General features: G+C 38.0%; 1 protein-coding gene and 1 long non-coding RNA gene across 15 annotated transcripts in view; one reads left to right on the top strand and one right to left on the bottom strand.

Moving 5' to 3' along the window:
• The window catches only part of LOC136258253 (uncharacterized), a 194,826-nt gene extending 192,412 nt beyond the window's left edge, over positions 1-2,414 (bottom strand). The window contains exons 1-3 of the mRNA XM_066051572.1: positions 2,311-2,414; positions 2,137-2,259; positions 1,965-2,085 (exon numbers count right to left, since the gene is read on the bottom strand). Coding sequence (XP_065907644.1) covers positions 1,965-2,045 — 81 coding nt within the window. The 5' untranslated portion in view covers positions 2,046-2,085; positions 2,137-2,259; positions 2,311-2,414. The remainder of the gene's footprint in view (positions 1-1,964; positions 2,086-2,136; positions 2,260-2,310) is intronic.
• LOC136258270 (uncharacterized) overlaps positions 2,199-14,832 on the top strand; it is a 46,025-nt gene continuing 33,391 nt past the window's right edge. For 2 of the 14 annotated variants that reach the window (XR_010702703.1, XR_010702689.1), the window contains exons 1-12: positions 2,318-2,440; positions 3,840-3,921; positions 4,695-4,776; positions 5,419-5,518; positions 6,677-6,764; positions 9,594-9,680; positions 9,746-9,891; positions 10,876-11,577; positions 11,664-11,763; positions 11,839-11,935; positions 11,988-12,061; positions 12,133-12,256. This is a non-coding gene — a long non-coding RNA (uncharacterized lncRNA). The other 12 variants (XR_010702696.1, XR_010702690.1, XR_010702692.1 and 9 more) reach the window with 12 other exon arrangements.

Raw genomic sequence — 14,832 nt, 5'->3', positions numbered from 1 at the left:
TTCTGTTAGAGGGAATGCTACATTAGAGCATCACGAGTCAGCCTTTCAAATACTGAGGGTGTCAATTTTCATGTTTTCATTGTGCTATACAGCTAGACCAATACTAAGGGATGTGTCATCGTGATTGAGTAAATAGATTGTTAAGAGGTGTAGTCTTGGTGCTCGATTGTTATTAATCAGCCAAGGTCACATTAATACACGTGGTGTAGTGAACCTATCACAAATTTACAGGTATCTACCAAGTGTACAATGCATGCATTATGGACTTACCTTTGTCCTCCTTTGTGTCCATTTTCTTTTTGCTTACAGCCCAAAGTGTCTATTCACAGTAGCTCGATGGCTTCCCTACATTTGTAAATAAGAATCGTCCATATTTTCCATGGTGACTGGATGCACTTCTCCTACTGTTCTTCTTTTGTAATGCTATGAAATGGCATTGCTGAAAGTGAAGTGTATTGGCCAGTTCACTTTAAAGTCAGTAATTGATAGTTGGGGATTGCATTCGGATGAAAACATTACCTTTGCTGCCATCCTTTCTTTTGATGCGGGTTCACCAGTCATTATAATCTCAAACAAGTACAAGGAAAGTATAGTGGTGTAACTAGACTTGTACTGACACCAGGGCCCAGTTGACTGAAGTCATATTCACAAGTAAAGCTATTAAAGTAGTCGAATTATCGAAACGATAATTATTTCTAGAGGCTTATACCGATAGCCTGGCAGTTTGAAGTGATTTCACAATAACGAAAGGTAATATAGCTGTTTTGCAGCCAAAAATGTGAGCTGTTGTCAAGGTCTTGATCAATTATTCGGTGAAATAGTATTTCTACTACTCTATTGCTAATTCCGTGGACGTGATTTGATTGCTGACACCCGGGCGCAGGCCCGGGTAGGCCCGGGTTTAGTTACGCCACTGCACTGAATTAGGGATTAAATGTCCACTAGTATATCAGCAAGTGTAAGCTACTTTCCTTCTTTCCCTGCTTTTTTTCCTATGGTCCCTAATCGAACTTAAATCCTTAATTTTTCCTTATATTGTATAATATTTTTCTCAGTATTATTATTAGTGATGGTTTCAATCAATAAATGGGCGTGGATCCATGTATGCCTAAAGGCAGTTACACCTAATCCTAATATGTGGGTGTGTTTAATGAAAGAAGCTGGGCTGTAGCAGTGCTACTTCTACATAATCTCACACATGATCTAATCTGGATATTTCAGACCCAGTTGATCAGGATGAACTGACTGGTGATGTATACTTGTTTGCTACATATAGCTATCTATATAGTGCAGTCTAAAATATATATTGGGTGTTCGATCATGGTAGTTGATCACTTTACCACTTCTGCGAAAAGGGGCTAAAAATCTAATCTATACTACATCACAAATTGCATGGGAAGGATACAGGAAGATGGTGTCTGAATACACATGAACTTAAACATTGGTAATTTTGGATGGTGGCTTTACAGCTACCCAAACAAAATGGAATCCATGCATTATAATGTAGCTTTAATCGTACTCAAGATTACAAGAGAACCATCATGATTAAGTGAGGAAACATTACAACTTTTAAGATGAGACCTTAGTCTCGTACGACCTCAACCAAACTCCATAAGGAGATTTAGCTGTGTGGACATGGCAAAGTTAGGAAAATAATGTACACTAAGGAAAAAACGTAAACTACAAATATAAAACTTTTGTTACATTATTAGCTACATAAACTATAAGGTGGCCACGCCTCCCCTGGCTGCAATTCCCAGCCAAGAAAATTTTGTATAGTGTCAAGTATCACTGCACTTCTAGGAAATTGAGCCCGACAATTGATGGTAACTCTTAATGCTGGCTAGACCATATAACTGTATCTACTTATGTATAACTAGCTAGCTATATCTCATATTGACTATATAGCTATGTCACATAATTATGCGACATATACTCTATCAACACAACTTAATCAATGTTACCTCAGTTGGTAACCTTTTCTGGTGTACGGTCTTCTCTTCTACATGGGATGTATCCTCAACGCTCGTCGGCAGATCCGCCATTTTTGCAGGAAACCAGGTTGTTTGTGCTACGTGGGTGTGGCTAGTCCACGTAGCGAATTTCAAAAAGCACATTCAGCACAATCAAACTGACTCTTTTGTTATATATCTTGGAAGTGACCGAGGAAATGTGGAAACGCCCAACTCAGGGTCCACTGTGACCTTTTCAGCTAATCTCAACACTTTTGCTTCCTCTCGCTCTGTAACAAGTTGATTTCTAGAAAAATAGCAGAATTGAATTCTATGGCTTACAACTGTTAATGCATACCTATTAAAATGTTTAACTGAGCCTCGAACTGAGCCTAGTTGTAGTCTTGCTGCTTGTGCGCATGCTCCAGATTCTTCTTTTTAGCGCACCCCAAACAACTCTGGGCTAAACAACTCAACAGGAGCTAAAGGTATAGTGAGAGGTTGTGGTACGATAATACTCAGTACTTATATGCTATAGCTGGCATGGTTTTGAGTATTATGTGATTAAGTTACGTACGAAGAATTGTCATGTATTGTAATCATATGTGATTATGAAGGACTTGCAATTGTTCTCGTGTATGTGTGTATGTACTTTGCGTGGGGAGCACGTTAACAGACTACATGCCTTTTGTGCACCCATTTGTTGTGACAAAGGGATAATCTAATCTTAAGTTTGCTACAAAAACGGACATTGTTGTGCTTCATAATCACGGAACACCAAACTATCTTGCAGAGTTGTTCCAATTTGATGATTTTAAGGAGAGTGTGTGAACCTACCTTTTATGTGTCTTGTGACAAAGTAGCTAATTTTGTGTTATTGTATTTGACGTATGCCGTTGTGTTTTGTCTAATATTGTGTATGTGTATATATATGTATGTACGCATGATGTATGTATGACTGTATGTATGTATGACTGTATGTATGTATGACTGTATGTATGACTGTATGTATGTATGACTATGTATGTATGTATGTATGTATGTATGTATATATGTATGTAACTAGCTCTGATCAGGGAAGAACGGCCATGCCGACTGTCAGGAGCTTTATAAATCAATCAATCAATCAATCAATCAATCGTAACACTGATGCAGTGATGGTGTGAAGAGGCTGAAGTGCCATTAGAGTGTTCCGTTATTATTGAATTGATTTTCAACATCAAAATGATGCGGATTTCCTTCTGCTATAGCTCATTTAAATCATCATTCACTGCTCTTTCCAAATGTAGCCTGAAATCTGAGGTATCTATCATGTTTCACAGGTTATATCATTTGTGACTGGATTTTACTAAACCAATCCAAAAGCGCACATCAGGAAATATTCAAACTAACACCACCAGTGGATGGCTATACACTACCAGTCTATTGGTTTTGACCCTCAGCATTACTCAAACTAATTTTTACACTGGGTAGCGTGGCAAGCTCGAATGGTGGTTACTGGCTTTGTGAAGGACCTGGCTTCATGAGAATCAGGTGGATGGACTCGTATAGTTGGACAAGCATTTTCTGTGTGATTTTTGCTGCATATCAGTCACAAGGAGCCAGCACAATCCTTTGTGAGCACTGGTGATGCTACTAACTGCTCAGATTTTCTATCTTATTTAGCGGGAAACTTTACAAGCAGCTATAAGTAGTGGAAGTAGTCTGAAAGAAAATTGTGCATGTTTACATACTTCCCTTGGCAAGTTATAATGACTAAAACTATTTATCTAATTTGTGATTTCGATTGGTTTTCTAAAATCCAGTTATAGATATACGACTTCAGTTATGGCTAACAGACTATTACACAACTTATGTTGTTATCTTACTGTAATTGTCTCATTGTAGTAAGAAATGAGATGTTGAGGTGACTGATCCATCATGAGACTACATCCTGGAGGTGTTTGGTCACTACTTTCCCCACCAATAGGTACTCTAATTGTTTGGTGGTGTATCTAGTACTGTGAAGTGTGTTTATTATACTCACGTTACTCTCAATAACATTATTCCACAAAGTTTTAGTGCTATTCCTTTGTCTGAAGCAACAGAAACAGACATGTTAATGTTTGTATTTACAGGCTGATAGGATCGGAGACTACTTAACAAATTCTCAAAGACTACTTAACAAATTCGTAGCAACAAAACTATTATCAGTAAACTGTGGTATACTCGTGCTACTGCTGCTTACATGCCAGACAGTTTGTGTGTGTGTGTGTGTGGGGGGGGAATCGAATAAACAACCACTGCCAGAATGTTGGCAGCGTGAATCAGATCACACTCTATCACAAAACAAACACCAGTTACTCATGTAATAAAGGATTTTTTTTACAAATGTTTGTCAATGCCATGGGCTTAGGATCTTTGTTCCCCCAGTACAGAGCTCTTAACAGAATTGGTAAAGGAAAGAATATGGTTCATTACTTATTTGTTAAATGGCAGAACTGTTGAGGAAGACCTTCAACAATGTTTCAAATACATCACCGAGACATTACCAGTACAATTTTCGTCTCAGTCTACTCACAGAGGTGACTGACATGGTTATTTCATCATCCTTAACACACAACAGTATCATGATGTAAACTAATTGTGTTCATGGAAAGTATGTAACAGTGTCCAGACTGTTTATTTTCTACCCCCACACAAACTGTCTGGCACGCTAGACTACAGTATGTGTCACATATTATGCTATGATGTTATGTACAGGAGCCCTCTTTCTTCACATATCCATCAACAAAGCATGTATGAGTGAGTTCATGTGAACCAGTGTGGATAGTATGATGTGAAGGTAAGATCTGTGTGATAACATACACTGGTATATAGTTCATGTTATGGTAATGGTTCATACTACCATATAGGAAGGATCATACTGGTTCCCTTCCAATATGCTGTCATTAAGTATATCATGTTGGGTTTACACAGTAGTTGTGATTGAGAAGCCCTCTTGTAACCATCAGGTCTGTAAGTATTGTTACAACCTTGAATATGTAACAGAACCATCATCTGCAAAATCCCAACATGATTGTGCACACTTAATTTTACAGTATAAAGCATTGTTACACCTTAGAATGGGTAAAATACAAGCATATTGTTTAAAATACAGTACAATTTTAATTTTTTTTGTTCTTTGTGAAGAAAGCTTCTAATGGTGAATATCATCTTACATGTATTTGCCCACTTAAGAGGAGTTCGAAAATCTTTGTGTCATTTCAGTAGACTAATAGGAACATATTCACTGCTTTAGTATGTACCTGTCTATACTTGCTGTATAAATGAATCTTTCTGTTAATTGTTGCTACTGTGCAGAGCTATTTCTTAGCATACAAGGCTGAAACTTCACCACAGCATGTACATCACAAGTAGTTAGTATGTAGTACATACATGTATATATAGAATTTGAAGAATACATGATTATGTTGGGTTTTTGCAGGTCCGGTCACATACGTACAGTATACAGCTGTACATCACAGAGTGTTACTAATCACTGGACTGGACACTTGGCTGATCCAACTAGTGTCCCAGATATCAAGGTTTGCGTAGTGTATGTATTACGTACAACATACATTGGGACCTTAACTACACAAGTGTCTAGATTAATTGTATACGTATGTATCCATAATGTTGAGTATTTGGGCTATTGATAAAATCAAGAGTACATAATAATATTATTATGTGCTCTTGATAAAATGCAGAATTGTGGAATTCTAGAGTGAAATTCTGTGCACATTAATTTCATCATGCGGTCATACTGCATATGCGAGTCTTTGGCATTACGATGTGTATTGTGTGGTTATATCATCTTTATGTATAGCATGCGCACGCATGTGTGTGTGCATGCACAAGCACATATATTCTTCACTTCCTATTTTATACACATTACACTTTAAATTCTGGGTTTTACTGATGTGATGTTAACAGAAAAATCAAATGTGTCTTATGTACTGTATGTCAATGGCAGTGTAAGTGAGTGCTGCTATCATATCATTTATTGACTACATAACAATTCTACATGTTCTAGTTATAGCACGGTATGGGTATGATATTGTAGTTATTACACGAGTCCGAGGCGAAGCCGAGGACGAGTGTTAATAACTATGATATCATACAAGTAAACGTGATATAACTGGCTTGTACCATGACTCACCACACTGGCAGACTGGACTCACGGGTTGTGCTGAAAATAGCTCCTTAAACCCATTCTCTCTTGTATTACTGCTGCTACTCCTCTTCCTTACAAGTCACAAGTCGTGCATGCACTAATTTATTAGAAGAAAGTTACGTAAACACGTGTATCCATGTGTACTAGTCTACCTGGTATTAGTAGTGCGCTGTAGCAATAGAAACTAGTTAAAGCTATGGTTGAAGCATAGATTCATTCCTTTGCTCCTGCAGTACTTAGCACGAAGCCAACTATATTTGCTTACCTGGTGCTGTGTCAATGACACCTCACTTTGACTCGTGTTCAAACTGCCAGCTAAGCAGGCCTAACTAACAACCAGTGGTGTATCTTAGTTATACCATGGTGGCACACTTTGATCTGCCCACGCACCATGGTACAAGTCCCATATAATACTACACACGTAGTACACGCATACACACAGTACATATAATATGTGTATACATGTTGGTGATATGCTTCTCACAAATTACTATAGCCAGCCTCATAGTGATTACTGTATCTTGTACAGGTTCTGGGGAGACAGTGTTAATGGACCTGTTCTATGATACTGTGGAGCTGGATAAAAAGAAGAGAGTTCCTTCATGTTGTCCATGACAGTAAGTTTGATGTAATGTGAACTATAAAATGTTTGAGAGAGAAAAAAACATTTGGGGCTTTTTGTAATTGAGTTCAACCTAGGTTGAATCCTACTACTTTGTGGGGTTGAACTGGCTTAAATCAACTTAACTGCTAAATTTTGGGGAATACTTGGCTGTATAGCAAACCATGTATCAGCTGGTGTAGAGTATTGTGTGAGGGATTTCTAGAAGTGATCTTTATTGATACTTACAACAGTCCGTACTGTTTCTGAAGTACAGTACTGACCTAAACTCGCTTTGTGAGTTGTGGTTTATTGAGCACATACAAATTTGCTAGAGGTAGAACATAAACACCTCTGGTAATCACTGTACAATAACAAGTCATTGTTTAGTTCCTGGGAATACATTTAACACATTGGTGATACTAAATACAAAGAACCAAAAAATGTAATTAAGGTTGACCACTTTAATAATAAAAGGCAGGTTACCGTAGTGACAGCTTGAACTTGCAGACCCACAGCCACTCACAGACATTAACTGCAACTCACTTTTACCAAGCTCAACCCGGGTTGAACCCTACTGCTTTGTAGGGTTGAACTTGCTTATATGATATTTGTATAGCAAACCATGTATCAGCTGGTGTAGAGTATTGTGTGGGGAATTTCTAGAAGTGATCTTTATTGATACTTACAACATTCCTCACTGTTTCTGAAGTACTGACATAAACACAGGAATAACATGCCTGGTTGACTGAAATCGTTTTCCAAAAAGTGTATGTGTGTGTGCGTGCATGCATGCTTGCCTATGTAAACTTGTTTGTATGCACCAATGTGAGTTAAATGCTATAAAAGAAGCCTGCATGTACAAATAAAACTAGATGAAGCCTGTATTAACAGTTCATACAGGTAAACTTTGCTCTGAGGTGGTTTCTTTTTGGCGATTTTAAGTATGGGTGTGGTGGTTTGTCTCAGACTGTGAAATACCTTCTGTTTGGGTTTTGCAGATGTTTAACAACTGAAAAGGGTGTAACTAATCACTGTCGAGACTGGACTACTGGACTGACATTTTTTTTTTTTACACATTCTGAGGTTGGTTTTATTGAGTCTTGCTAGCTAAGGACCTTCAGAAACCTTGCAGTCTGCTACTAAAATGATGAGTGTGTGGAGTGGAGTAAGCAAAAACTGACCTCTAGTGATTTCACTACTTGTTATGCTCTACAACACTTATACACTTCTTAGTGTATTGTATTTTAATTATGGCAACAGCTAACTGAAAATCATTTTACTATATTTGTGTTACCTATTTGTATCCTTGAACTAAATACTATAGCTCAGATCACTGGGACACAACCTACCCTTCCTAGGACAATCTATTGTAGCCAAATTTGTTCCCACATGCAATATACAAACTCATTACACAACTGTAGGGTTTTTCTGCTATCATGATTAGTTCTTACATGTGCTGGTTGGCATACTATAATATGTGACCAAATTTATTATTGTATGAGCTTGCTAATATCTCCAAGACATATCGTTAGTTAACCATAACTACATGTAGCACATTCCCCTGCAGCATAAGGAGTACGGGTGTATGTACATAACAAATAGTAAAATCACCAGAAGTCAGTTTTTACTTACTCCACTCCTCACAGTCATCATTTTAGTAGCAGACTGCAAGTTCTCTGAAGGCCTTTAGCTAGCAAGATTCAACAAAACCAATTTCAGAATATGTAAAAACCTCAGTCCAGTGTTCCAGTCCAGTAGTCCAGTCTAGTGATTACTTACACCCACTGAAAAGCAATGGTACAGCCTTCATAGACTACCAGGAATAGCGGGTGTATCCATTCACTGGACTGGACTACTGGACACTGGACTACTGGACTGGTATATTTTTGGTTTTTGCACATTCTGTGGTTAAAATTTATTGAGTCTCACAAGTCAAGGGTCCTGAGGGAACCTACAGCCCACTACTAAATGCTGAATATGAGCAGTAGAGCATGCGATAACTGTCTTTTAATATTTTCGCTGTAATTTATTATGTCCTACAACACTTATTCTCTACCCTGGTGTACAGTAATGCTGTAGGGAATGTATATCAGCAATAGTTAACTAGCGATCGACTTGCCAATTGACAATATCCTACAAGATATCCTTAGTGTGAGCTCAGGAATTGAGCTAACATGGACGGACTTGTTTTCTGTGCCACGGGACGCAATGATTATAATTAAGCACATGCTGAAAAAAATTCTAATCGGTAAGCCTTTAATTATATAGCTTGCTTCTTGAGCTTGCACTAAGGATATCTTGTCAACTGGCGAGTTGATTGCTGGTTAATTATTGCTGATATACATTCCCTACAGCATTACTATACACCAGGGTAGGGAATAAGTGTTGTAGGACATAATAAATCACAGTGAAATTATTAAAAGACAGTTATCGCATACTCCACTGCTCATATTCAGCATTTGGTAGTGGGCTGTAGGTTCCCTCAGGACCCTTGGCTTGTGAGACTTAATAAATTTCAACCACAGAATGTGCAAAACCAAAAATATGCCAGTCCAGTATTTCAGTCCAGTAGTCCAGTCCAGTGAATGGATACACCCTTGCAAAGGAATAGCCTGACAAACTATGTAAAAATTGAGAAGATACTTTTGTGTGTAAAATATATTGTATATAAAGTGGTTTGTTCGAATAGCACTTCCTTACAGTGCATATTATAGCGACATAACTAGATAATTAAAAGCTACATGTATTTACTAATTATGAAATTACTGTTTTTCATGCGACATCACCAGTGAAATATTTTTGTAACTGCCAACTGTCTTGTATAATGTACTGTACTGTATAGGATCCTGCTGTGCAACCATTGTCATCTCCCCTTTACACTGGTATGTATAGGAGCACACATTCACACCATGTACATACTATCATACAAGTGAGTTTATAAGGAACCAGTGTAGTGTGAATTGAGACTTTTATCCATTGTCACTTTTCTGTTAGCAGTGTGAATACATCTGAAATCAAGAGACACAAATAAATTCACCTGATAATCATACATGTCCCTGAATGTTAAGAGTGTGAGGGCTAAAGCTAACCAACCACAAACTGATCAACACCATTCAGACATATTGGGGCCCCCATTGATAGTAAGTCTCCTGTACCTCAGTTTATAGATGCATTTATATAAAGGTGTTGTGAAGTGTGTTATCACTAGCTAATAACCCTACAGCTACACTGCATAGCTCTGTATCTCTTCAATCCGTATCCTGCTAATGGCTGCTATACTCCTCTACATCTACTGCATATGCTAGATGCATGTATATATCATGTGAGACATCATGGTCTTCCCTTTATGTGTAATGCACACTACAAGAATTACAACATTAATGATTGTCTGCAAAGTGAAACATCATACCTTGAAGGAACTGAGATGTCTGCTCTAGTAGGTGTTCCCAAACTGTGTGTAGATCACTTGAATACCACACTGCATTCACTGACTGTTGGCCACTTTCATTTTCAGTGTCCTTGTATGTCTACTTGATAAATAGTCTTCATCATGTACACATACTTTCTGGTTTAATTGTTGATAGTCAACAACTCCCGTACACTGGCACACTACAGTGAGACTCCCCTCTTAGATCTGTTACCACCCTCAATTAGAGCTAAATCTATAATGTGTGGCTCTGTTTCCATTGTTTAAACTTTTCACTGTACCGCCATGGTCTACGGGTAAATGTGGTATCACGTGGAAAGACTAAACAGAAATGAAATTACAGGCACTTTTGGGTTTAATACAGTGAATGGCTTGACAGTTGTGGTGGACTGGTAATGCCACAAGGGACAGTGTGCTACTGTGTTGTGTTGTGTGGCTTCTTGCATGAAAATATATTTCTGTGCGTGTGTATAGCTTTGGCTGATTGTTATCTGGCCCCAAAAGTGTGCAGGAGAGGGGTTCTGATGCTCTTGACTGTAGGTGTAAAAGTGTTATTGTTGATTTTAAATTTACTGTAACATTTGTAAGCAATGGCTTGTAACAACTCAACACTAACAAAGAAATAAGATTATTGATCTGTGGTTTTGAGTGACCAACCCTCCTATAGCCATCATGTCTGTGGCTATAATTATTACAGGATACAACATGTGAGAGATTACTACAGTAGCCGTGACTACCAACCCATACTAGCTGTTGCCAGCCAGTAGGGACAGAATAAACATTATCAATGTCAGCTCTATCCATTCAACTGTTGCCTGGTACAGTCACATGTACACTATAAAAATATTATATGGTTGAATTGTTTAGCATACAGTGGCTTTGGGTGTGAGCACTTTGCTTTTGAGACATGCTACAGCTTCCTGTGGATTACTAGACCGCCTCAGGAGGGGTTGACTGATAATACTTGATCTAAGTAGTGTACAGGTGTACCAGTGCTGGTTCACTGTGTAGGTACCTTAATACAAGGTCTTGTACGATAGCTTAATTTGTAAGGCTCACTACAACTATAGTAACTTGTGACTTGTCAAACTGATGTCTATAGCAGACAAACAAGATGTTTGAACTGGTTCATGACGTACATGTACCATACTTACTCTGTGTGTTAGGTGTGTAAATATAATAATACATAAAATATCTTTGCTAACATTTCAGTACATAGTCAAGGTGTTTGTTATCTATTGTCAAGACTGTTGTATTAGGATAATATCATATAACAAGCAGTTATGTACTTTCTACTCTATTTCATTCCAGTGTGTTTTCTTCTCTAGTCCAAACACTGTAGAATATAACAATTGTCTTAATCTGAAGTTTGAGTGACTGTGTGAAGGATACACTGAAGGTGAGAAATATATGTAGTAGTACTTGTGTGTAAAGTGTACATGTTATAGTGTTATACAGTGTATGGATATCTGTTGTGTTGTATAGTCATCCATCCCCTTCACTTCCTGGGTGGCAGGGAATTTCTAGTTCCTAGAACACATTCAAGTCAATAACTTGGTTTACATTTTCTGGCATCTGTTGACAGGTGAGTATTGCTACGTAGATTTTATCACTCAATTGCTTCTAACTATTTTTGTCTTTTCGCTGATGATTTTTGCAGATTGTCTTGAGCTCTGTTGCCACTTTGGCTTTGTGTTACAAACTGGAGCTAGTACAGTAGGAGATTTATTAATTTTTTTGATTCCTTGTATAACAAGGTATGGTATATGTATTTATTAGTTTGGTGTATTGTGATTGGTTATTTTGTAGGTGGGGCTGGTGTGCAGTGCAAAGTAATCACCAGATCACTTATTGACTTGATCACATGATACAGCTGAACACTTGTAAGTAGTAATACTATTAATGGACTATCTGAGCATGCAAGAGGTAGCATTAGTATCCATCCTGTTGCTAGGGAAATGGTGGAGATTATGTGGTCTTGGTACTGTATGATGCTGATGGTCTCCATGGTTACCCAATGCTGTTATTCACCTCACGATACGTGTAAAACTGGCAACTACCCACATTGCTATGAGGAGGTGAAGTGTGTGTATACGTATATATATAAACAAGTGCAAGAAAAAGTTAGGAATTTTCCATATGAGTAGGGACTGCAAGCACTGAAACAAGCCGCTGAGACAAAACACAACTGAATGATTGCATTTTAATCCCTACTTTAACCATAGATCATAGCAGGTTAAAGTAGGGATTAAAATGCAATCATTCAGTTGTGTTTTGTCTCAGCGGCTTGTTTCAGTGCTTTCTATTGCTGCAGTCCCTACTCATGGAAAATTCCTAATTTTTTCTTGCACTTATTTGTGTACTTTTTTTGTAAATTTTTATTGAATAACTGTATTTAGTAATTCCCCCTCTCTGCAATTCTCGAAATGCACAGCTAAACGTTCCTAAGGATGCGGATTTTTAACAAACTGCTTTAAACAACACACTACCCACAGAAGTGTCTTTTCAACTGTGTCTACAGTATTATTTTCCACTAATTCTCTCAACAGAGCCTCAGGGCTGCTCTTACTTTTAGTTCGCGTAAGTATGGGTCACGCCCACTTTCTAGATGACGAGATACGCGAGCCTATGAGGCCTACTATGGTGTTTTTCAGTTGTAGTACGCCTGAAAAGTGCTCTGGGAAAGCTAGCTACCCATAGAGTCTGTAGAGAGGCGTCATATACAACCGGTTTTTAAACTCGGAAAAGAAACCACCTTCAAACCAAAGCAAACACTCTAATCCTTACGCGTGTAGTGGCAATGTTGAACAGGCAGCAGCATATCCGAGGTGTATCCCAACATTAAAATCATGTGCTTGCTACAATTATGCTACACGTTTATTCCAATATGTTGGGGCGCTGTGGTGTGCATGCTTTGATGGAAGCTGTATGCATGAGAGATTGCCACGATAAAGAAGGATCAAAGATAAACCAGTAAGACAGTAGCGCACACATCGTAGGTATTTAATATTGTGAAAGGTTTTTTCTCCACAAAATTCAAAGCGTTTCCACCAAAGAAGCAAGGCTGTAGCTGTAGCCAGTTTTCCGCTACGCTTGACTGAACGCATCAGTGAGGCAGTGAGGCAGTAGAAAATTCGCTAAAATAATTATTTTTTTAATTTCATAGTGCCTTGTTGGAAACGTTTCGGGTCATTCTGAAGACACATTTGAGCTTGTTTATACCTGACCAATACTGTGAAATGGCCGTGAAGGATTTCTGAAGATGATTTTGGGTAGATTTTTCTTCATGGACCACGCCCACACCTTCATCGTCCCTACTATACAGTACTATTGTACTGTATGATATATACATGTATGTACCCAGCTTGAAATATTACATATGTACCATACAGTACATGTTTATAGTAACATATGTACATGTTATAGTAGTGGTTTAACCTAAACAATATGTTACAGGAAATTGTAATATACCTCATGATAACATGTAAATAACTAGCTAGGAGACTTTGTACAATATTTGCCTCAAAATCTTCAACAGGTAAAAATTTCAGCACATCAAAGTTTGTATTCACATATTTCTTCAGAGAATTATCAAACTCTAATGGAGCAATCACATTGGTATTTGGACTAGTGTAAGCTTTCCACATACTCTTTAACAAATGACACAGTCAGAATAATATATGTCCATACCACATCAAAAGAAAGAATTACATTAATCACATGACTGAACGTACACCCCAGTTATCAATGACTGATATGTGAAGTCTCCATTCCTTGCACCTGTTATATGGCATTGCAAGCAAAGAACAGTACAAGACGTACACCCCAACTATCAATTGCATAGTAGCCATTTCACTTCAGTTCCAGCTATGTTCCATCCAGCATACAGCATTACAAGTGAAGAACAGTACAAGAACTAGAGTACCTCTGCAATTAATCCAATTACACCGCAGAAAATAAACACTGAAGCCAATCCACAAGTTACTGCCAATCAATGCATACAGTATGTAGTATTGGATAATAAAAAAATGGGACACAAAGGAGGACAAAGGTAGGTCCATGATGCATTTGTTGTGACTGCTGAGGTTGGCAAAAAAGACACATCTTGGGCCAAACCAATGTTAAACAGTGAAGCAATCAACTCCATAGAGTTGAGTTGGGGTATCGGCAGTTAGTTAGTATTAAATTATTTTTTTTTAATTCATAGAAACTTATTGGAAGGGTTTGGAGTCACCTTGAAGATATTTATGGGTTTGGTTATGCCTAACCAATACTGCCAAGCTGTTATCATACAGTACGATAGTAACTGTATAGTAGGGACCACAAAGCAGTAGGCGTAGTCCACGAAATAATATCACCCAAAAACCAGCCTCAATTTTGCTGACAACGATGAGGCAGTATTGGTTGGGTAAAAGATCGACCCGAAACACTTTCAACAAGTTGCTATGGAATTTTATGGAAATTAAAAAAAATTTTATTCGACAGAATTTTCTACTGACTGATGCCTTCAGACAAGCGTAACTCGATATCAGCTAAGGCTACGGGCTTGATTTTTTCACCGTTCGACGTTGCTTCGGCCTGACAGGTGCCTTTTGGCCTACCGCAGTATGTACAATGCATTCTTCATTGACTTACCAGTGTCCTCCTTTGTGTC

Source organism: Dysidea avara, chromosome 6 (assembly GCF_963678975.1).
Source record: "Dysidea avara chromosome 6, odDysAvar1.4, whole genome shotgun sequence".
Lineage (NCBI taxonomy): Eukaryota > Metazoa > Porifera > Demospongiae > Dictyoceratida > Dysideidae > Dysidea > Dysidea avara.
This window is presented reverse-complemented; position numbering and strand designations above follow the sequence as displayed.